Below are 24,951 nucleotides of genomic sequence, written 5' to 3'. Positions count from 1 at the left end.
TGAAATAACGGTGCTGTGTACAGGGAATGGACCCGCCTGTTGTGATTATCTTCTGTGTTGGAAACCTTAGCCATGTCTTGGGGCGGCTCCATCCCTCCATCCTCGGCTGGGCAGGTCTGCGCACTAACCGACTGCCTGCTACTGCGCAGGCGCAGCCCTCTCACCACCTTTCCCGCGCTTTTCCTGTGCTCGCACACACACCACGTGACCTGCACATTCAGTCCGGCCTCTGCCCCAGGCTGGAACAGGGGCTGTCCTAGTTCCAACTGCCGTTTCAGCCTCCCTTTGAAGGAAGTCTGAGCTTGCTGCCTGACAGCAAAGCTCCTCTGCACGGTGATTGAATTTAGTTCGTTTCCTGTCTGTCCTTTAATCCATCATAAACCTTCTCTCTTCTCCGTACACCTCCGAATACTATCCCCTGAGTTCCAGATGCTATATTTTTAACAGTGTACATGGATACTTTTACTCGACTGTCCCATAGATTCATAACCCAACACGTTAATATTCATCTTCCTTCTCAGACGTCTATGTTTCAAACACATTTCATGTAGCAATGTCATATCCACAAAATCTTAACACTTCTCAGTTTTGAATTCAAACCCTAAATATTTGAACCCGACTCTTCCTCTTTATGGCACCTCATTTAGGGTATCTCACATAGACGACTGCAGTGCTTTACTGCAGGGGTCCCTGACCTACCATCATCCACTCTTCCCACTGCCCCAGTGTTCATGCAGCTTACCTTTTAAAGCACACAAAATCAGAAATGTTCAGAGTTTCTTTAATCGGCCACAAAATATTCTTCAATACAGAAAACAAGGGACTCCAAAATGCTCTATACCACCTCAGGATCAATTCTTATGGCTTTTCTATATGGAATCAGGTTTTCTTTTATTCAACAGCCACCTCAGAGTTTAGCCTTTAGTTAAGTTTTATAACCCCATACACATACCCCCAAAGCAGAATTAACTGCTATCTCCAAGCTTCTACTTGGCATATTCCTATTAGTGGACTCACACTATTAGAATTAGTTGTTAATTTTAAAAAATAGAGTTCTTGGAGGTAAAAATCTGATCCTCACTCTTCACTCTTCAGGGCTCACCACACAATAGCTCCACATCCTTGACATGTTTGCTGTCATTTTGAGTCATGTTTAATGACTGTTCAAAGAGACTCGCTGTCCACCAGCACACTCCAACTTCCTTAGGGTTCATGTGATGCAACAAAAATCTAACCTAAATCTAACCAAATCTCTAGCCCTAACTTCTGGGCTATAGGAAATTCAGGAGATACAAATTGGATGATACTTTCAGGAGAAAAAATTAAATAAAAATAAAGGTGGGACATTTAAAAAAAATTGATTTGGATTCTCCATACACACACAAAATGTCGTCGGAATGTGTAGAATGGTATGGTCACCCTAGAAAATGACTTTGGCAATTTCTTAACAAACTAAACATAAAACTACCATACAACCCAGTGGTTGTACTCCTGGGTATTTTTGTTGCTGTTCAGTTACTAAGTCTTGTCCGACTCTTTGTGACCCCATGGGCTGGAGCACACCAGACTTCCCTGTCCTTCACTATCTCTTGGAGTTTGCTCAAACTCATGTCCATTGAGTCAGTGATGCCATCCAACCATCTTATCCTCTGTTGTCCCCTTCTTCTCCTGCCCTCAATCTTTCCCAGCGTCAGGGTCTTTTTCAATGAGTTGGCTCTTTGCATCAGGTAGCTAAAGTATTAGAGCTTCAACTTCAGCATCAGTCCTTCCAATGAATATTCTCAGTTGATTTCCTTTAGGATAGACTGGTTTGACCTTGGGAGAAGACTCACAAGTCTTCTCCAGCACTCCAGTTCAAAAGCATCAGTTCTTTGGTGCTGAGCCTTCTTTATGGTCCAACTCTCACATCCGTATATGACTACTGAAAAAAACCATAGCTTTGACTATATGGACGTTTGTTGGCAAAATGATGTCTTTGCTTTTTAATAGCCTGTCTTAGTTTGTCATTGCTTTTCTTCCACGGAGCAAGCATCTTTTAATTTGTGGCTGCAGTCTCCATCTGCATTGATTTTGGAGCCCAAGAAAATAAAATCTGTAAAACTCACATTCATTCAAAAACCTATACACAAATTTTTGTAGTAGTTTTATTCATAAATAAAAAAGTGGAATCAGCTCAGATGTCCTTTGGCAGGTAAATGGTTAAACTTCAATAACTTGCAATGTGACTTTGCAATAAAAAGGGATGAACTACGGCCTTACAACATGGGTGAATCTCCAGGGAATACACTGGGCAGAAAAAAGCTAATCCCAAAAGATTACATATTGTATAATTCAACTTATTATTGAAATTATAAGATTTAAGAAATAGAAGACATTAGTAATTGTCAGGGCTTGGGGTTAGGGGTACAGGGAAAGGATGTAGGAAGGATATTGTCTGTTTATAAAAGGGCAACATGAAAGATTCTTACAGCTTTTAGACTTGGTAGATACACAACCATACACAATTGATAAAACTGTATAGAACTTAATATATACATAGAGATACACACACGTGTAACAGTAGGGGGATTCCCTTTTCAGCAGCTCCTGACAGCTGGAGAATACCTTATAGACAAGCAAGATATTCCTAGTATGGCATGTGTATCAAATTTAGACCTATTCTCAGCACCATCCAACTCCATCATCAACTTATCAATCCTCTTCTGTTCCACAACATTCAGTGGGTTGCTAATCAGGGCAGGTTCAGTTTTACTGAGGTGCTCAAGAGATTCTGAGACATCTTTTCCCACAGTAAGCCTTAATGTCTTGAGCTCTAAGTCTCATATCAGTTGAGGCACCAATAGATACAGCTCTGAAGAGATCTCTTCCAGTGCAGGACTCACATGAAGAGTGGGATTTCTGTGAAGGTCAAAGATCTCTCTGACAAAGAACTTGGGAACAGGTATGGTGAATTTCTACTCATACTTCTTGTCGTTTAAAAAAAGAGGCAGGGGAAAAGGTCTGCAGAGGTCAAATGAGTATTAATTTAATAAGCGCACAGGTCTCTCCTTTACTCTCCCGAACTCTTGGCCAGCTTGGCTTCTCTTTTGCTGTATATGTTTCTTAAAGCTCCCTAAATGATTCTGATGTGCAACCAGATATGGGAACTACTGGTATAGGTCTTTAAAAAAATAAACTTTTACAATTATATAACTTCTCAAATGAAAGTTACATTTCCATTTTATTAGCCGTCTTTCAAGCTAAATTACATTTTACTTATTACATGATACACAACCACTGAACCGGTTTCAAAAATGATAAAATTCATATTTCAATTTATTCAGTTAGGAAACATGAAAAATAAATAATGAAGGTCCTTTTCCTCCCCTTCTTCTCTATTCTCTAAATTTATGTTTAAACTTGATATTTTGTAACACTAAAGTTATGGCTTTTTTAAAAGCACTGTATTACTGCTTTTAAAGATAATGATTATAAATGCAACTGATCTGAAAAAACAGGAAATAAACACTTTCACCTGTTGGTTTCCAGTTCATTATCTTCTGCATCATAAAGATGATAATGATATAGAAATTAATGTTTGGGTATAAATTGCAGATACAATTTTAACATTTTCCATAATCCTGAGAAATTTTTCAGTATTATATAATCAAAAATCAATTCCAAATACATCTGTACATATATAAAAATACATTTAAAAACATGAATGGGAAAAATTCTAAATACTAGGTCGTTACTCAGAAGGTGAGCTGGCACTATGAAGAGGCTTTGATTCCTTTATCAGGATATTCTTCCACATCCAAAGAGAACATCAGCTCTGGGAGAGACAATGAACAAATCATACTTAAAATGATTTCCCAGCAACTCAAAAGAGTTTTATAACTTACTAATAAACAGTCTTAAAATATTGACATATTGTATAATAGAATTATAATTCTTTATGTTATAAAGAATTATTATAAATTCTTTTATTATATAATATAATTCTTACTTGAGTACAAGTAAGATTTCTTGATAGTGAACTCTGAGTTTTAAAAGATGAGCTATTGACAAATGTACAAGTTTTGCATTTTGAGATGTACAAGTTTTTAATGCATTGTAAACTCCTGAAAAATAAAATAGATATAATAGAGACAATATAATAACTCATACCAGGAAGTTTAAGTCACTTAGAGAATCCAGGATCATTAAACGGCTAAAGAAGTCTAATTCTATAGTGATCATGATAACCTAAAATATAGGACACAGACATAGAGGAGGACCTGGAATTGAGATTAGGTGTGTGCCAGGAAAGTTTAAATATGTGACCCCATTTAGTCACCATAAACTCCCTTTAAGTGAGTATTATCTTCCTCATTTTATATTTCCCTTTTTTTATCCATATGAAAATGTTATTTGACTCACATAACCCTAAAAGAGACCAGGATTCTGGAAATATAAGTAACATATACTTTGTGATTAAGACTGAATACTGCATAAGCCAGCTGAATTAGCTTCAATCCCAGTGGAGAATGTTATTAATTGGCATTTTGACATTTAAACTATCACTAAGCATAGTCCCATAATTTACTAAAATACCAAGAAATATTAAAAAAAAGAAAACCTTGGGAATTTAGTAAAATAAAGTCTCTTGATGTAAACATTAGATGAAAAATAAAATCTTTGAATGATGAAAAACTACAACCAAGTTAACGAAAAACTGTGAACTACCTAAAGCCTAAGAAGATTTTTTAAAATATTTTAAATATATCTAAAAGGAATAATTAGTGAATAACACAAGAAAAAGTACATTTATGAATGAAAACACACAAGATTACATTTTTTGTCTTGGTTTTTACAAATGGAAATGTTGGAAAGATTCTCAGTTCCAAGATTTCTGAGACACAGGCTGTAATCAGTTGATCAAATTGTGGTTAAATGTTTTGCTTAACAAATCAAGAATAAAATAATAGCCAAAGTCCAGAAAATAGCAAATAGATTCAAGGGTGAAACTGTGGAACATCTACCAGGAAACACAACTTACAATACAAATACTAAGCTGTTCTCAGAGCAATGCTGAAAGACTAGCAGTTTGCAAATGTGATTCTTCTTCAGGTGTTCCAAAAGGGGTCTGAGGACTATAGATTAGTAAATCTCACTTTACTCTGGGCACACTAAAGATTGCTAAACACTTCATTAGACAATGAAGGGTTAAGACTTTGTGCCAGGTAGAGGAGGAAGTAAGAGTAAATTCACTTGAATACGTATCTAGCGGAGGCTAACAGATGAAGCATATCATTTATTTCAAGTTTATGGGCTTCCCCAGAGGCTCAGCGGCAAAGAATCTGCCTGCAATGCAGGAAGCACAGCAGGAGCTGCAGGTTCAATCCCTGGGTTGGGAAGATCCCCTGGAGGAGGAAATGGCAACCCACTCCAGTACTCTTGAGGGGAAAAGCCCATGGACAGAGGAGACTGGAGGGCTGTAGTCTATAGGTTCACAAAGGGTCAGACACAACTTAGCGACTGAGTAGCAAGAGATACTTTGATCAGAAAGAGACTAAGAGAAAGGAAGAGCAAAGACTTTCTATACAATACCTGAAAGGGTCCAAGAAAAGAAATATCTCCAAAATATGTGCAAACCCTCATTAAGTGCTCCAAGACTCCAGCTCTCCTACACACTCCTGTTTTTTGCAGCATTCACCACTTTATTGTTATACTTCTTGGGTTATTTTAAATGCATCTTTGTTATTGAAATGTTATAATACTATAAAGTATAAATGACATAATGCTATATCCATTAAAAGAAGATTTATGAAGTCATTATAGAAGATTTTATGATGTATTTATACTATTTTTTTCTTTAATACCTTCGCTAAGATCCATGCCTGGCCTGTAAGACAAAAAAAGCCAAGATAACCCAACCAGAATGGCCACCACCAGATTCACCACAATCCATGGCTGAAGAACCTGCTCCTCAATTCCTTCTGCCCTAGAGGTAAAGAAATACTCATCATAAATGTCTTCATTGTGATCCATATATCCAGATATATCTATTTTATAAACTTAAAAAAAAATTAGCCATCCTTATCTAGAGGAATAACAAGCATAAAATATAACTTCCCTATGAAATACACTATATATATCATGAGAATTTTAAAACCATAACTTAAAAGATTTAAAACATTGTTTACAAAACATTTCATTAAAAATGCAAGAGTATATAACAATAGTTATCCATTAACCAATGAAATAGGGGGCTTTTTTGGCCACAATTTTAGAAACAAAAACAAGGCCCTCATTACTATTTATAGGTGAAAACAAGTAAAAGAGTGAAAAAACAAGAAGAGCACCATTCCTCCCACTGTTGCTATTATTATGATCAACAATTACTAGTGCTACTATGAATTCTTACCAGAGGCTACCGTTAACAGAAGAAGGTGTGTAAAGGTGGATTCTGTCACTTGTCATTTGTTGACTCAGAGATAATATAAGAGCAGTAAAGTACACTGAGAAAAGACAAATGAATTACTAATAATGTATTTTTAACAACCCAGTTTGTTTGGAATTTATAAATAACTTTAAGGTCGAAAATAATCTGAGCTTTGGGAAATGATGACATAAAAAATTTTCATTTGGTCAATTTCAATAGGCTGGATAGTCTTCCATTATTTTTCAATACAGGTAGAGAAGGGGCTTTAGATACTCACTATTTTATCATTAGACTGACAAGAATCTAGAAGATCATTTAAGAAATTAAATGATTCAAGGTTCTAAAATTAGTTTTATTAATATTCTCATAATTAGAACAAAATTTACTCCAAATTGCCAAAAGGTAAAAAAAAAATAGTATTCGTTACTAAAATGCCCTATCAGCCCTATTTGTTTAATGTCAAGTAGAAAACACAAAAGTTAAATATTAAGTAATACAGAACAATAAACTTTAAAAAGTTAGATAACCTCTACTGAAAAATAATTCTAAACCTCCACTGAAAAATAATTCTAAACCTCCACTGAAAAATAATTCTATCAAAATTATACCTACCATAGTTTAATTACAAATTCCACTGAATATTGATATGAATTGTTTTAGGTAGTAATATAAAATCATTTTTAAAATAAAATTATACTTTTTTTCTGATTCAAATTTATACAGTTATCAAATTATTTACTTACAGAAAGATGCTAAAGCTCTTGGATCCAGAGCAAGAAAATTTCGGATTGCTACTGACGTTTTAGCAAAGTCAATCCTAGAAAATACAAAAGCCTCTTGTCCCAGTGTAGTTGTAAACTTCTTACAAAACTGTACAAAACTGTAGTCTCTGGACAAGTTTCTTTCTTCTCTATTTTAATGCTACCACATTATTATGAAGCTTTAAGTAGCTACAGGTTATACTTAACACACATGAAAAAAATCTTATCTACAAAGGCTACATAAAACATTTAACTAAAGACTATTCTAGTTATCATTCCTTTAGCATTAAGAAGAAACAAACTTGATCAGCCATTTGATTAGATTCTACTTCCTTTTATTACTCATATTATTGAGTGATAAGCTGTTGTTTTCTTAGTGGGTTAAACTGTGTTCCTAAAAAGACATATTGAACTTCTAAACCCTGGAACCTGTGAATGTGACCCTCTTTGGAAACAGAATCTTTACTGATGTAGTCAACTTAAGATGAGGCCATTACAAGGGGCCCTAATCCAATAAGACTGGTGTCTTTATAAGAAGAGACACAGATCCATGGACACACAAGTAAGACTGTCATCTGATAACTGAGGGAGAGGCTGGAGTAATGGATCTACAAGCCAAGAAACAGCAAGGACTGCCAGAAACCACTGGAAGCTAAGAAACAGGCAGGAATAGACTCTCCATGGATCCCTCTAAAATGGAACCAACCTTGCCAACACCTTGGTTTTAGACTTTCAGATTCCAAAACTGTGAGAGAACACATTCCTGTTGTTTCAAGCCACCCAGTTTGTGGTACTTTTGTTACAGCAGCCCTAGGAAACTGGGGTACCCAGAGTCTTGACTATACCTGATTCAGTGCATTGGAAGATATTTGGGTCTTTTTTTAAAATTAACTTTTTATTTTGTATTGCAGTATAGCCAATTAACAATGTTGTGATGGTTTCAGGTGAATAGAGAAGGGACCCAGCCATACATATACATGTATCCATTCTCCCCCCAAACCCCTCTCCTATCCAGGCTGCCACATAACACTGTGCAAAGTCCCATGGTCTATACAATAGGTCCCTTTTGGTTATAGATACAGCAGTGTGTATGTTTGGGACTTTTTGAGTTGATTATATTTGGATGAAATTTTGGATTTAGAGTTGATGCTGAACGGGTTAAGACTTTGGGGTATGTTTTTGCTCACAATAGTCCCATCTCCTCCCCTCAAAAAGAACAGAAACAGAATGGCTCTTTAAAAAGTCAAAATAATATTAATATCCTGTAATTCTATTTTGAAAATGTCATAGTTTGTCAGGGACACATTTTGCCCAACACTTCTTCTGAAGAAAGTTAGAGGGGCCTACGGTCCCAACAGTCTTACCTGTCAAAGGCTGAAACTGTACTCAGAGCCAAAAGCAAGTAGAGAAGACTCTGGAATGGATATGCTAATGTCTTGTATTGTTGCAGAAGGTTTGAGAGGTCAGAAAGCTCATCTCCTGCCAGAACATAGATCACAACAATGTTCCACACAGCACAGCCAGCCAGGAAGCCATGGGAGAAGACACCAATCATCCTGAATGGAAAACGGTTTTGTTAACATACACGAAAGACTAAAGCAAAAAGCGCATTCTTCGAATCTCTTCACGTGTAAGAACAAAGTTCAACATTTCACAAAAAGTAAAAACAAGCTTTTCTTTTCTCTATACTAATAGGCAGATCATTTAACTCTAACTGAATGTTTGAAAAATATATGCACCCACCATTTTAAGTTGTCAATTTTTTAACAGTATTGAACAATCAATACTTAAAAAATTGTGGAACATTTGTCTTTAGAAAAGTCCAACAAAATCAGTCACCGGAAAGCCCGATGCACCGACAGTGCAACATCTCTGGTCGTCCAGGAAGGTTTCATGTCCATTGACACATCAATCTTTTCTGTGGTCTTAATCAACTCTGAACGATCAGCAGCCTGGAATCGCCCTAAGAACACAACACACAATTAAAAACAACTCACAACAGAGAACTCTGAGGATCTTTCTTGTTATTCCACATTTAAGAACCCTCATGTTGAGACTGAAATTTTACTGTTTTCTTGTCTAAAAATTCTCCCTGATTCGGCTCCTACTTCAGAAGTCTCTTTTCTCTCAGTTGCTAAAAACATACAATGTTTTAATCTTGAAGAGAAGTAAATGATGTCCACGTACTTTCTTCTCAACCCGAAACAGATGTTAAAGTAGCAGTCTTGGAAATCATTTAGTTAAATACAACAATGAACTTGTAATTCAGAATGAAGTCTGTAAACCTTTAACATGATATAGTCTAAAATATTCTAATTTAGAGATTTTTACAAGTATTAAAGTGTAAATCCTACTACTATAAAGGTAAGTCAATATTTGAAAACACTTCAAATTTCTCAGGAAAAGATGCCAGCGTATGTAGTATAGCATTCTGTGATGACAGAAAAGAAACAGATTGTTTCATACACTGGTCTTAAGAAGATCCTCATAGAAACCGTCAGTTCAAAGGTCAGAACTCAACACTGTGAGCAGAGCTTTATGCTTCCTCTGCAGACAAGAAGGCTCCTTCTCATTCATCAGCCAATCCACAAACGGACCTCAGGAAACTGGAAAGGTTCCATTATCTTTGCCAAACCTGGCTGTCAGGCACTTTGGAGAAGGAAAGACAGAAGTGGAATACCTAATGTTCCCAAAGAAAAAGCAACTGCTGGGCAAATCACTGGTACGTTCCATGGTCAGTTACTTTACTAAGGGAAGTTTCTGTGCTACAGGAAGCAAGAATAAAAATGAGGATTGAGTGATATTGCTTGAAAATCAGTTCAGCTTAGTTCAGTCTCTCAGTCACGTCCGACTCTTTGCAACCCCATGAACCACAGCATGCCAGGCCTCCCTGTCCATCACCAACTCCCAGAGTCTATCGAAACCCATGTCCATTGTGTTGGTGATGCCATCCAACCATCTCATCCTGTTGTCCCCTTCTCTTCCTGCCCTCAATCTTTCCCAGCATCAGGGTCTTTTCCAATGAGTCAGCTCTTCGCATCAGGTGGCCAAAGTATTGGAGTTTCAGCTTCAACATCAGGCCCTCCAATGCTTGAAAATAGACTGAAGCAAATTAAATGGCCACATGGTATACTAGTCCTGCTGCTTGCTGCGTGCATGCTCAGTCGTGTCTGACTCTTTGCAACCCCATGGACTGGAGCCTGCCAGCCTCCTCTAACAGCCCTTAACTAGAAGTCATGAAACTTTGGTTTGAGTCCCAATTCTGTACTAATTAACTGTGAGACCCTGGGTGAGTCTGCCTCTCTGGGTCACAGGTTTCTCATTGGCCAACAACGACAAGATCCCTAAAGCGGGCTCTTAAGGAATCAGAATTCTAAAACAATTTATGCAAAATCTAAGTTATAAATTTTAAGGGTTAATCTTTATGTTTTAGATGAGTTCTTTAGGGAGCATGTTCACAGCATATCCATGGGACTAATATATGGTTATGATCATGCTTTCAGTAGGTTTTTCTTAAACACCACAAATGTAGTGTTATAACCAACACTACATACAATGTGCTATATACAATGTCAGAACTATTTTTCTAAAAGAAAATATAGCTATAATGTATTTCTCATTTAATATGGCAATACTATCCTGTATTTTCTCTTATTTATTTTTAATGATAGAATTTATATCATTACTTGCTCCACCACCAATATCACCACCAATTGAAGAAAATTGGTAAAAGTACAACAGAGAATAAAGAAATGGGTGGGGGGAGAGGGAGGTTTTTTAAGTTACTAATCATCTCATAACCTAGAAACAACCAGCATTAACATTTTAGCGTATTTTCTTCTAGTCTTTTGTCCTATGCATTTCCCTATAGTTCAACTCTAACTACAAGCATGTATGTTTACTTTTCATTAGCATCTTAACATGAAGTGAAAAATTCTCCCTAGGCATTATTTTTAGTGGTGCGGAAGACTTCATTGTATAGATATGCCATAAACTGTCTGAAATCACTCCCCCTTCTGTTTTACATTTAGGTTTTTTCCAGTTTTTTTGCTCTCATTAATAACAATATGATGATTAGCTTTATGTATAACTTTTTATCCATATTTTTACTTATTTCCTTAATTCAGATTTCTAGAAGTATAATTCCTAGGTCAAAGGATATCCTTATATAATTCTTAAAGGGTTCATGTTCCAAAATAAGGACCTACTTACTGCTTTTTTCCACAAACACTTTGCCTACAGGCTGGCTAATGCCCGTGGGTGCAGTGAATACAGATTGTTGTTCTGGACTACTTTGCTCGTCAGTAATTATGTCTTCATCTTCAACTCCTAGTTCATTGGCATAATGTAATTCTGCTGGCTGGGTTTTCCTGTAATCAAGGAGAATGTAAGAAAAATAGATGATTTCTGACCTTTTATAGACCCAAATAAGGAGGTTCTTGCGAGTCTAATGGAAAGAACCCTGGATTTGGAGTCAGAAAATTTAGTTTTTACTCAAATGGATCAGTTATTAACTGTTATGTACAGCAAGTCACTTACCTTTCTGTGGGCCTCAGTTTTCTCATCTGGAAAATGAAGTAACTGAACTAGATTTGAAAGGTTCTTTATAGACTTAAAATTATATGATTCTATATAGATACTGATCACTATGTGTAGGGTCATTTCCAAATATGAACAATAGCGTTATATAACTTTCAGTATACTTCTTCAAAGTATACCATTCTATTTTACCTGTGACTTAATTTCCTATGAAATAAACATTTTATGTATTGTTAGAATAATCATAATTTGAATTCTATTAATATGAGAAAATAAATAATAGCCTACCTTATTATATCACCTTTAATTCTTAATATCTTTAATATGTAATACTTTTACTACTTATATAAAATCTTCTATTTGTGTTCCTCTTCTTTAGATTCAGCTCCTAAAATATTTTATTTATTTAAATATAATATTTTACTTTTCTCAGTGGGCTTACTCTTTTCAAAGTTATCCTTAGATTAATTTAACTAATACCTTTGTAATACTACTTATCCTAGAGATACACAATTACAAGTATTTAATAAGACTTAGAAGCTGCTGTTTGGGAGCTCCAAATTAAGCATCAGGGTGTCTCTGCAGAATATTTAGAAGGACAAATAAATCCTTACTTTGTCTTCCTTCGAGGTTTCTGAATAACTGGCTCCTCATCTGGCTCCACACTGATACCATTTTCATTTGGTAATAAAGATGGACTAGCTGTCTTCTTCTGGGTAAAGGCAGTCTCCAATTCTGAAAATAAAGCAGATTAAGTTTTTACATAACTATGATGCAAAAAAGAAAAGTAGCATGTAAGACTTCTGTAAGACAAAAGAACTTTAAGAATTCTAATTGGCCCCCAATTTTTTTCACCATCTTACTAATATTTAAAATTTTACACCTCTAAACACTCAACAGACAATTTGAAATCATGATGCCAAACAACATGAAAAAAGAAAAATTAAGTCATCCAACATCGAGGGTGTGTCAGAGCTCCAAGATTACCTCCAAGTTCTATGATTCACTCAACGGACTCACAAGTCATTTACACTCACAGTTACAGTTTATTACAGGAAAAAGACACAAAACAAAATCAGAAGAAGGAAAAAGCTCATGGAACAAAGTCCCAAAGAAACCAAGTCCATGTTTCCAAGAGTCCTCTATCAATGAAGTCACACAGGATGTGCTAATTCTTCCAGCAACAAGTTGTGATGACATATGTGTTCCTTTCTCTTCCAGGGAAGCTCATCAGTCACTTAGCAGCCAGGAATTTTACTGGGGAGTGATCACAGAGGCACCTCGTGCCAAACACATACCAAAATTCTAGACTCCCAGAAGAAAAGCAGGTGCTCAACATAAATCTCACTGTGTGCATAGTGCACAGTGAGCCACCCTGACAGTTTACAGAGGAAGCTTTGTATCAGTGTAGACAACTGTTGCATAGGAAGCTGGAATGTCAGGTCCAAGAATCAAGGTAAATTGGAAGTGGTCAAACAGGAGATGGCAAGAGTGAACATTGACATTTTAGGAATCGTGATCTAAAATGGACTGGAATGGGTGAATTTAACTCAGATGACCATTATATTTACTACCGTGGGCAAGAATCCCTTAAAAGAAATGGAGTAGCCCTCACAGTCAACAAGAGAGTCTGAAATGCAGTACTTGGATGCAATCTCAAAAACAACAGAATGATCTCTGTTCATTTCCAAGGCAAATCATTCAATATCACAGTAATCCAAGTCTATGGCCCAACCAGTAATGCTGAAGAAGCTGAAATTGAATGGTTCTATGAAGATCTACAAGACCTTTTAGAACTAACACCCAAAAGAGATGTCCTCTTCATTATAGGGGACTGAAATTCAAAAGTAGGAAGTCAAGAAACATCTGGAGTAACAGGCAAATTTGCCCTTGGAGTACAAAATGAAGCAGGTCAAAGGCTAACAGAGTTTCGCCAAGAGAACACACTGGTCATAGCCAACACCCTCTTCCAACAACACAGGAGAAGACTCTACACATGGACATGACCAGATGGTCAATACCAAAATCAGACTGATTATATTCTTTGCAGCCAAAGATGGAGAAGCTCTATACAGTCAGCAAACACAAGACAGGGAGCTGACTGTGGCTCAGATCATGAACTCCCCATTGCCAAATTCAGACTTAAATTGAAGAAAGTAGGGAAAACAACTAGACCATTCAGGTATGACCTAAATCAAATCTCTTACAATTACACAGTGGAAGTGAAAAATAGATTCAAGGGAATAGATCTGATAGACAGAGTGCCTAAAGAACTATGTGACATTGTACAGGAGGCATTGATCAAGACGATCCCCAAGAAAAAGAAATGCACAAAGGCAAAATGGTTGTCTGAGGAGGGCTTGCAAATAGCTGAGAAAAGAAGAGAAACTAAAGGCAAACGAGAAAAAGATATAAGCATCTGAATGCAGAGTTCCAAAAAATAGCAAGGAGAGATAAGAAAGCCTTCCTCAGTTATCAACGTAAAGAATAGAGGAAAACAATAGAATGGGAAAGACTAGAGATCTCGTCAAGAAAATTAAGACATACCAAGGGAACATTTCATGCAATGATGGGCACAATAAAGGACAGAAATGGTATGGACCTAACAGAAGCAGAAGATATTAAGAAGAGGTGGCAAGAATACACAGAAAAACTACAAAAAAGATCTTCGTGATTCAGATAACCACGATGGTGTGATCACTTACCTAGAGCCCAACATCCTGGAATGTGAAGTCAAGTAGGCCTTAGGAAGCATCACAACAAACAAAGCTAGTAGGTGATGGAATGCCAGTTGAGCCATTTCAAATCCTAAAAGATGATGCTATGAAAGGGCTGCACTCAATATGCCAGCAAATTTGGAAAACTCAGCAGTGGCCACAGGACTGGAGAACGTTAGTTTTCATTCAAATCCCAAAGAAAGACAATGCCAAACAATGTTAAAACTACCGCACAATTGCACTCATCTCACATGCTAGTAAAGTAATGCCAAAATTCTCCAAGCCAGGCTTCAATAGTACGTGAACCATGAACTTCCAGATGTTCAAACTGGATTTAGAAAAGGCAGTGGAACCAGAGATCAAATTGCCAACATCCACTGGATCATCAAAAAAGCAAGACAGTCCCAGAAAAACATCTAATTCTGTTTTATGCCAAAGCCTTTGACTGTGTGGATCAAAATAAACTGGAAAATTCTTAAAGAGATGGGAATACCAGACCACCTGACCTGCCTCTTGAGAAATATGTATGCAGGTCAAGAAGCAACAGTTAGAACTGGACATGGAACAACAGACTGGTTCCAAATTGAGCAAGGAGCATGTCAAGTCTGCATACTGTCATCCTGCTTATTTAACTTATATGCAGAGCACATGATGAGAAATGCCAGGCTAGATGAAGCACAAGCTGGAATCAAGATTGCCAGGAGAAATATCAATAACCTCAGATATGTAGATGACACCACCCTTATGGCAGAAAGTGAAGAAGAACTAAAGAGCCTCTTGATTTAAGTAAAAGAGGAGAGTGAAAAGGTTGGCTTAAAGCTCAACATTCAGAGAACTAAGATCATGGCATCCGGTCCCATCTCTTCATGGCAAATGGGGAAATAATGGAAACAGTGACAGACTTTATTTTTGGGGGGCTCCAAAATCACTGCAGATGGTGACTGCAGCCATGAAATTAAAAAACGTTTGCTCCTTGTGAGAAAAGTTATGACCAACCTAGACAGCATATTAAAAAGCAGAGACTTGACTTTGCCAGCAAAAGTCCGTCTAGTCAAAGCTATGATTTTTCCAGTAGTCATGTATGGACGTGAGAATTGAACTATAAAGAAACCTGAATGCCAAAGAATTGATGCTTTTGAACTGTGGTGTTGGAGAAGACTCTTGAGAGTCACTTGGACTGAAAGGAGATCCAACCAGTCCATCTTAAAGGAAATCAGTCCTGAATATTCACTGGAAGGACTGATACTGAAGCTGAAACTCCAATACTTTGGCCACCTGATGTGAAGAAATGACTCATCTGAAAAGACCCTGATGCTGGGAAATATTGAAGGCCCTGATGCTGGAGGAGAAGGGGATGACAGAGGATGAGATGGTTGGATGACATCACTGACTTAATGGACATGAGTTTGAGTAAGCTCTGGGAGTTGGAGATGGACATGGAAGCCTGGCGTGCTGCAATCTATCAGGTTTCAAAGAGTCGGACATGACTGAGCAACTGAACTGAACTGAACCGAACTGAGAAAACTGTTTACCTGCCAAGTTTCCAGATTCCAGTCAAGCGGCCCTAAAGCAAGTAGGCCTGTCCAGTCCTGCAAGTTAACTCTTTTCTAAACACAAAGCATTAAATTCAGACAAGTTAATGGAGCCTTCTAACCCACTAGCAACTCTTCCTATCTGGAAATACAGGAAATGGCTCCCTGGAACGCCCACAAAGCCCCTAGAAATCTATTTTTTAAAGCACTTATAGCCTGGGCTGGAAACAGAAGCAGTACAGCCAACCACAGCTGTGCTGGACAAAACAAAAATGAAACAAACGTAGGAAGCTAGCTCTGTAGTGGCAGGTGCATTCTAGAATGGCAGTAAAGGTACTCTTTGGCCCAGGACTTAGTTGGGATCTTAATTTTCTAAAAACTATCACTTCTATAAATAAATTTTCTCCTGAATTATAAAACTAGGTATTTTGGTATCCATCTTGATTTTCAACTTTGTACCCTAACTGAATTACTGCGAGAGTAGTTTTAATTCAACTATCCTTGAATTAAATTAAAGGAAATAAACTGTTGGTAAAACTGTCTGAGGATCATTTCTGTCTCTTTTCCCCTCTTCTGCCCTCTACTTCTCCTCTTACTGACCCCTGGCACTATGGTATCCCACTTCGACTTGCCTCTCAAAACTGTGTTCCATTCTCCTGACTTTTCTAGTTCCTGCTCTCTACTCCTGTAATCTCTTCATCTAATAAGAATCTATTGTTTTCTAAGAAAACAAATAGTCTTGGGAACTATTTTGTAATAAACCATTCATTGGGGCTAATGTTAATGGGAGAAAGCTAATCTTACAATCTTTGGTCCTTCCTTTTTTTTACTCTAATAAAATCTATTGTCATTTTCTAATTATTATAAAAGTTACACATACAATATATGAAACTTTAGTAAACATAAAGAAAATTTTTTAAAATCATCCCTAATTCTGCCTTCTAAAAATCCTACCACTGTTGACACTTTGCTATATCCTTCCATTCTTTTTACTGTATGTGTGTGTATGTACATATGTTCTGGATTGAATTGTGTTTCCTTAAAAAGATATACGCAAGTCCTAATCCCCAATAGCTGTGAATGAGACTTTAGAAATAGGGTCTTTGCAGATGTGATCAAGTTAATATGAGGTCATGCTGGATGAGGATGGGCCCTAAATTCAATGGCTGGTGTCCTTATAAGAAACACAGGGAAAAAAGTGAAGATGGGGACACAGAATGGAGTTATGCTGTTACAAGCCAAAGAATGCCAAGAACTACAAACCACCACAAGAATCTGGAAGAGGTTAGGGTGGATTCTTTCCTACAAACTTTAGAGGAAACATGGCCCTGTGGACACCTTGATTTTGGACTTCTAGCCTCCAGAACTGTCAAGAGACATTGTCCGTCGGAAGGCATGCTGAGATCTAAACTTTCTATTTTGCTTCTGAAATTGCATCCCTTCTCTCATAATCTGTACATATATTCCCTCATAGCTCAGTTGGTGGCAGCTTCCCTGGTGGCTCAGAGGGTAAAAGCATCTTCCTGCAATGCGGGAGACCCAGGTTCGATCCCTGGGTCAGGAAGATCCCCTGGAGAAGGAAATGGCAAGAGTACTCCAGTACTCTTGCCTGGAAAATCCCATGGACGGAGAAGCCTGACAGGCTATAGTCCAAGGGGTCGCAGAGTCGGACACGACTGAGTGACTGCACTTTCACTTTTCAGCTCGGTTCGTAAAGAATCTGCCTGCAATGCAGGAGACCCCAGTTTGATACCTGGGTTGGGAAGATCCCCTGGAGAAGGGATAGGCTACCCACTCTAGTAGTTGGCCTGGAGAATTCCATGGGGTCACAAGGAGTCAGACACCACTACGCAACTTTCACTTCACTTCACTTCATGATCAAAAGAGATCCTCTAAAATATTCCTAACTTAACCCTCTGGAGTTACCCTAGGAATAAAAATTTTAAGCAAAAAAAAAAAAAAAAAAACTGGATATGAGTGGGGAAAAATAGAAACAGACAGGTTTTTAATCATATGCCTCAAACCACAACTGTTGTCAAACCTAACCTTGGTTTCTTTACATACCAAGAGGTAGCCTTGCTTTCTTCTGCCTCCGTTGAACAGGAGCTTCTCGACGTTCTATGGAGTCTTTGGTTGGTGGCTCGCTGCCCTCAGGTGGCCTGTCAACAGCAGTCTGAACAAGACCTTCCGAAGAAGCACTAGCTACAGAGAAACAGAGCAGGGGGAAATGGGGATAACTTGAGCAGAGACTGCTAACTCTCGAAAATATGGGGAGAGGCGAACCGGAGCGTTTCCTATCTAATATCCTTTTCTCTCACAGAACTAATTGTGCCCCAAGTCTTGACTTCCTCCCCCCTTACCTGTAGCTTTGGGCTTCAAGTTGAAAAAACAAAGAAATGAGGAAGCAAGGAAGACTGAGGAAGAAAGAAACCTGGGACTAGAAAGAAGAACAAAAGACGGGGCGGAGGAAAACTGCTTCTGACGGTCAAAAAAGTGAAGACGTGACAGAAACCGTCACCACAGGGAACTCTCTTACACCTTGAGGATTACCAGCCTCTAAATATCAAGTTCAGTCCTTCATTTCTAAATCAACACATGACAAAGTCATCATGGATAGCTGGAGTTAACAGAGAACTTATAAATCTCGCCCTTCGTTAAATCTTTGAACAGATTTTGACACATTTTGGCAGGTCTGAATTCTGCTTCATACATTTCCTTGCCAGTTTCTTCACAAAAGAATACAAATGAGTGAACAAATGAACAGATGTATTAGTATATTCGTATTATCAATAGTATTTAGCGAAATGGAAACACTAAAGCTACTTTTTGTCCACTAGGTTAACAAAAAAAAATTTTTTAAGGTGATATTTTCCAGCCTCCTCAAGAACTTAGCAAATGCGACATTCAAACTCTGTTGCTGGTACTAAGATAACGAAAGCTCTGTTAAAGGCAGTTTAGTAGAAACATATTAATAATGCAGGTCCTTTCATCAGTTTCACTGCTAGCAATCCATCTTATAGATGGATTCTTCCCCATCAGCCACTATTTTATGTAGAACTGCAAATTGTTGGAGTGAAAAATTTGAAATAACCTAATTGAACAACAACTTTAATAAAAGCCAGCAATATATCCCTTTTGTCAAGAGCACTGATTTTTTTTTTTCTTTTTTACAAGAAAAATATTTGGTAGCTGGGATAGTGCTGTACCTCTGTTCTCACAATTCAGTCTTTATTACATTCTTCACCAGTGACCTTTTTAAGTCCATAGGTAAGACATGTCTGTACTTAATTGTGAGTACACTTTTAGAGCCTAGCATTTCAGCAAGTATCTTTGTGAATCTAAGTCTCTCTGCCTCTCTTTTTTGTTCCATGTCTGTATGTCTTTCTGTACACATCCATCTCCATTTTTCTCTTTTCTTACACTCATCATCTATTACTCCATTTATTAGGCAATGATAAACTAATATAAGTTTCCAACCAGGCATAAGGTAGGACCAGCTATGAGCTTTAGGACGTTCATCCAGCAGTGGTGGACAGGACAAAGTAGGGTGAAAGGAAGCTAGAAGTATACAGCAATGTTGGAGGCAACCCCAATACTTCAGGTGAGAGGAAGAAAGGTGCTAGACTAACCATAGTTGTGGCAGTGGAAATGACAGCAGGAAAAATACATTAAAACTACTATATAAGAAGCAAACTTGAGCTTCCCTGGTGGTCTAGTGGTTAAGAACTTACCTTGCAATGCAGGGAACATGGGTTCAATCCCTGGTCCAGGAAGATCCTACATGCCATGGAGCAACTAAGCCCATGGACCACAACTACTGAGCCAGTGCTCTAGAACCCACAAGCTGCAATTACTGAGCCCATGTGCTGCAATTACTGAAGCCTGTGCACCTAAAGCCTGTGCTCCAAAACAAGCCAAGCCACTGCAATGAGAAGCCCACGCTCTGCAATGAAGAGTAGCCCCTGCTCACGGCAATGAGAGACAGTCCATGCACAGCAACAAAAGCTCAGCAGAGCCAAAAATAACTAAATAAATAGAAAGAAAGAAGCAGCAGCAAGTTTGTGAGAGGCAGAAAGTAGAGTGAAAATGACAAAATTCAAAGGTGCCTCTGAGGTTTCCAGCCCTAATCCCTGGGAGAGCAGCGGCGTCCATGAACAAACCTTGTAAGTAAAAATGTAAAGTAAGTAAGAAGTAAAACTTGGACTTCCCCAGTGGCTCAGTGGTAAAGAATCTGCCCGCCAATGCAGGGGACACAGGTTTGATCCCTGCTCCAGAAGATTTCACACGCTGCGGGGCAGTTAAGCCCGTGCACCACACCTACTGAGTCTGTGTGCTCTAGAGCCTGTGCTCCACCAGAGAAGCCACAGCAGTGAGAAGCCCACACACTGCATCTGGAAAGTAGCCCCTATTTGCCACAACTCGAGAAAGTCCACATGGAGTAACAAGGACCCAGCAGAGTCAAAAACAGAGATCCCATATGCCACAACTAAGACCCAGTGCAGTCAAATAAATTAATAAAATTTAAAAAAAAAAAGAAGTAAAACTTACCGTTGGAAGTAATAATAAATACTGAACATGCTGAGTTGAAGTTACTGGCAGAACATCCAAGATTATCAGTGAACAAGACAAAAAAAGTTCATAGAATTTGCTCATTATGGGAGTTTTAGTACCTGGATGATATGGCCCTGACTTCGGACTCATATTTTAATGTAGATTCTCTGACTGGAATGAGGGATACAAGAACCTTGTGTCTCTAAATCCAGTATCCTGTTCAAGGGTCTGGAACTGATCACAGCTTAAGACAACTTACATTATCTGGGGATAAAAGACCTCAAAGAGTTCAAGAAAGTTGTGGAAGTTAAGGTTTGGGGCAGCACTACCCTTTATTCCACAAATGTTTCTAGATACTCCTCAGCCTGCCCATTGCCTTATCCCTCATTACCATCAAGAATCCCACTGCTTCAGAGTGAACTTGATCCTATCTTTAACACAGCAGTGACTTAGGACTGTTAGGGCCTTTTGTGTTCCTGATCTGTGATGTTTATCATGTCTGAGGTCCTGGAAAAACTTGTGATCCCACACAACAGAGAACAACTTCTTACCAAGCGGGGTTTTCGTTCTGGGCTTCTTTTTCTTAGGACGACTAAGTGGAATATCATCTATAAAAGAGAAAGAACACCAGAAAAGGCTGCCTAAAAGCCAATGCAAGGAAGACTGAAAAGGGAACTTTTAGTGGGGAATGCCTTTCCCTTCTCTTCCCTGGGTCCAGTCAACTTCTATACATTAGGGGAAGAAGGTAAGAAATTGACAAAGTTAAAGGAAGCCCATAATGTAATACAAGTAGCTCACGGCTGGTCGGTAAAGTTATAAACTGTGACAGAAAGTGGGCTCATCAAATATTGATCTGATCTCCTATATTTCCCAGCCCCTTTGCACTGGGCCCTATGACTGGTTCTGACCAAGAGGCTGTGAGCAGAAGTGTTCTGTGCCATTTAGGGGCCAAGACATTGAAAGAGCCAGTGAGTAACCCTCCAGCTTCCCCACCCCTTGCTGTGGCAACTGAGGGGGCCTCACGTTAAGATGGCAGAACTGCAGCATGGAAGTAGCTGAGATCATTGCATCATTAGTGAAGAGGGAGAGGAAGGTAACTGTCCTGGATTGTTCCTATGATGGACTTTGCATTAACCAGAAAAACCCCTTATGATATTAAGTACTGAGATTTGGGGGTTAGCGTGACATAACCCACTCTATCCTGAAGAAATGAGACAAAAGAAGATATAGTCCCTATCACAGAACTATATGCAAGACAACAGTTATATTCTAGGTGACTCCATTCAAGGATGAACGCTTTTTAACTTCTAAGGTCAAATATTAACCATATAACTAGTGTCACATAGTATCAGCCATCCTTTAAAAATGGCAGTCATAGATTAATATGATAAAAAAATTGTGACATTATAAAGTATACTATACAGATTCAAGTTTAAGGGAAAGTTAAGGGGGAAAAAACTAACTTTCAAACATCAAATACTGTATTTAGAAAAATTTTACATTAACAGAAAACTAACTCACCTTGAATAGCACTTTACATGACACCAACAAGTTTAATCAGGACAGAGACAAAAAGAGAAACTCTTTTAATTAGAAATCTATTAAATTGTCAGACTGTAAATTGACTTATACCATTACAAATTTAAAATAAAATTAGCTTTCACAGAAAATCAGCTAGTTTACAAACTAGCTTATTATTTATAAGTAATAAGCTGTTTAATAAGACTAACAAAATAACCCCAATATTTTCTGAACCTACATATACATACTCCCTGTCTATTAATAAAGTGGATTAAACAGATTAAGAACTCTTACGTTGTCACTGATTAAAATCAGCTTAAACTCTGAGGAAACTATTCTCACAAACAAAAGAGGATCAGAATTCTGATCAACAAGTCATTAAAACATTCAGAACCGACCCAGCATAATAATATGTGGACATTCAGTCTTTAAAACACAATGTTTAATTACAACTGTTATCTTAATGATTCAAGGATTTTTCATCTTCAAACTTGAGGAAGTCTTTTCTGAATTATAATTGTGCAATGGTACTAGTCAAATTTTTTCACTTTATTCATTTTGCATTTTTAAAACTAGATAATAAAATTACTGTAAATTATTTTTACCTTGGCACAGGTGGAAGGGCTCGTGGAGGACGCTATGGGAAAAAGACAGAAAACTGCTTGTAAGTAAAGGCCTGGGAGCATCTTCATGTATTTCAAATTTTTGATAACCCAGTTCATCAAATGAAACCCAAGAGATACAGATGAGAATCAGATGGGCAATTTTAATTTTTTCTATCACTTCTAAATTTCACATAAAATTCCTTCCTTCCTATATTCCTCACTATCTTCAGGCCAGGCACTGTACTAAGCATTAGGGATACATTCATTACAGAACCGAGAGATCCTTGCTTTATGCAAAGTACATCCTAATGGTTAAATATTAAAAGATAACATTAAGTATATATATTTATATATATATATGAATGAAGAATGCTGCTTTAGTTAGGAAAAGTCTCTCTGAGGTATTTGAACTGAGACCTGAATAAGAAAGGAGCCAAAGGGGAGCAAATACAAAATCTTTTACTGGAGATTGGACTTGGAGAGTTTCAGATAAAAGAAGGCCAATAAAGGTGAAGCACGGTTATCAAGGCATGAGCAAATTAATTAGGAAGACCAACAGAAAGAACTTAGATTTTGCTTTAATTCAATGCGAAGCCAATGGAGGTTTTAAGTCACAGAGTAAAATACTAACATTTATATAGTAACGTTTTTAAAATGTTACTAACACAACGTAGCAACCTTTTAAAAAGTATACTCTGAATACAATGTGAAACACCCAATTTAGGGCAGAAAGAAAAAAATTCTAAATGTACTATAAATTTTCTACTTTACATGAACAAGAAAAGTGTTCAGAACATTAATTGGCTATAGGCCAATATAAAATAACACGCTTTTTAAGAAGTGCTTGTAGGTCACAGAAATTACAGTTAAGCAGCACTCTGGAATCTTTCAAAATAAAATACTAACAAATATGTCTAGTAATCAGTTTAATATTCCAAGTATCTCAAGCTGCTGGCAGAAGACATCGATTTTGAAGGGTTAAATTTTAAACAACTCATTGCTTGTTCCACAACGGTCCCATTTAGCTATCCATTCGTTCAAAAAGTGTGTTAATAAAAATGCTACAAAATTAAGACATTGCCGGCTGTCTTAGCACTATCCAGTAGCCAAAACTGAACTGGCAAAGGATAGGTACTGTTCCATCAGTCTACAAACAGTATTTGTTCTAAAGATGCTATGGACCGTGTTCTAACCAAAGATTCAGTTCAGACGACAACTCCTCATTTCAAAAGTCCCGCAAAAATGACGTCTCGTTCATCCAAAACTCAACCTCTACGTTCCTCAAAAGTAGAACGGCTCAACTGAACTGAAAGTAACTAAGCCTCGCTTACCACCTGCTTCTTCCCCATTGCGTCTAAAGCTGAGCTCTCCGGCCGCCGCCGGCTCCCGGGCGCGGGTAACTCACACCCCTCCGGGGTTCACACCCGCTTAGCCGGCCGCGCGCGCAGGCGCAATGCGTCATCAACCTGCGCCGCACAGGCCGTTCTGACCCCCAGCCTCCACGCAGCAGGGTGGGAGCGAGTGGGAGCGTGAAGACCCGGTGTGCCTTTTCCGGGCTACTCTTGCGGGAAAGTGGGCGTTGGAGTCGGAGTCCCGGAAGGGGAGACTCCAGCGGATGCGGGGTAGCAATCATGATTTTCCCCATGGTTTCCCAAGTGGTTGCAGTGATTTGTTCGAGAGAAGTGAGAGAAGACCAGGATTAAAAGTCGCTGCTGGCAAACAAATCTCTTTCCTGGGCAGCTAAAGTGCTCTCTAGGAGTCGATAAAAAGGGCCTCGCTGGCAGCCCCTGTACCCGCAGGGTCGGGGTCGGAGTGAGTTAGGCGTCGTCATGGCAACACCCTCACTCAGCCCCCCGGAAACTTCACGCCTGGCTCTCCGCCCTGCTTTTGGAGTTCGGGTCCGGCCCTGGGAAGAACTTCTAGGCCCCGCTCCCAATCCCTAGCCTGTGAGCGCCGAAAGGGCGGATGCGCGAGCTTCCAGACTGGGGTTCGCCCCCTCTTGTCCCCAGCAGATCGGTGTCGGTCCTGCCCCAGAGGTAGCGGCCGCGTTAAGGCAGCGGCCGACACGCCCCTCACCGCTCACCCGCTGGTCCTCTTCCACCCCGAGCCTGGAGTCGGCCCTCATGGCGCTGTGCCCGCCTGGGCTCCCTCGGCGCAACTGCTGCCGGCGGGAGCCTGGTTCCCCGCAACGCCGCCGCCTTCGGGACCAGCGGGAGGCGGGGGCTCTGCGGTGCCGGACTAGGCCGCCGCCCCCGGGCCAGGTCTCCGCCCGCCTCCGCTTTGGCAACCTTCGCGTTCCGAGGCTTCGGGGTTGAGACG

The 24,951-nt window shown here is 38.8% G+C and overlaps 1 protein-coding gene across 2 annotated transcripts; it reads right to left on the bottom strand.

Annotated features, from left to right (window-relative positions):
• Window positions 1-763: 763 nt before the first annotated feature.
• Window positions 764-24,862, bottom strand: TMEM237 (transmembrane protein 237). 2 transcript variants are annotated; one of them, XM_040228797.1, is made up of 13 exons: window positions 24,716-24,862; window positions 22,633-22,664; window positions 22,028-22,038; window positions 21,058-21,114; window positions 18,020-18,157; window positions 12,321-12,441; window positions 11,380-11,537; window positions 9,007-9,130; window positions 8,532-8,723; window positions 7,150-7,223; window positions 6,389-6,482; window positions 5,844-5,965; window positions 764-3,814 (listed from the first exon to the last, which is right to left on the bottom strand). In XM_040228797.1, the coding sequence occupies exons 1-13, from the start codon at window positions 24,755-24,757 to the stop codon at window positions 3,753-3,755; spliced, it is 1,227 nt and encodes a 408-aa protein (XP_040084731.1). In that variant the 5' UTR covers window positions 24,758-24,862; the 3' UTR covers window positions 764-3,752. The 2 variants fall into 2 exon arrangements, with proteins under 2 accessions (XP_040084731.1, XP_040084732.1); XM_040228798.1 differs by lacking the exon at window positions 24,716-24,862 and adding an exon at window positions 23,964-24,516.
• Window positions 24,863-24,951: the final 89 nt, after the last annotated feature.

This window comes from Oryx dammah, unplaced genomic scaffold (genome assembly GCF_014754425.2).
Source record: "Oryx dammah isolate SB20612 unplaced genomic scaffold, SCBI_Odam_1.1 HiC_scaffold_27, whole genome shotgun sequence".
NCBI classification, from domain to species: Eukaryota; Metazoa; Chordata; class Mammalia; order Artiodactyla; family Bovidae; genus Oryx; species Oryx dammah.
This window is presented reverse-complemented; position numbering and strand designations above follow the sequence as displayed.

What these genes read in the sequence shown, in the direction of transcription:
- TMEM237 (XM_040228797.1), bottom strand. Translation starts at nt 24,757, where the DNA reads ATGAGGGCCGACTCCAGGCTCGGGGTGGAAGAGGACCAGCGG. An exon ending in CAGAACGAAAACCCCGCTTG is followed by an intron (nt 18,158 to 21,057) that starts GTAAGAAGTTGT and finishes GTTTCTCTGTAG; the next exon opens with CTAGTGCTTCTTCGGAAGGT. An exon ending in TCGGTGCATCGGGCTTTCCG is followed by an intron (nt 8,724 to 9,006) that starts GTGACTGATTTT and finishes TTTTCCATTCAG; the next exon opens with GATGATTGGTGTCTTCTCCC.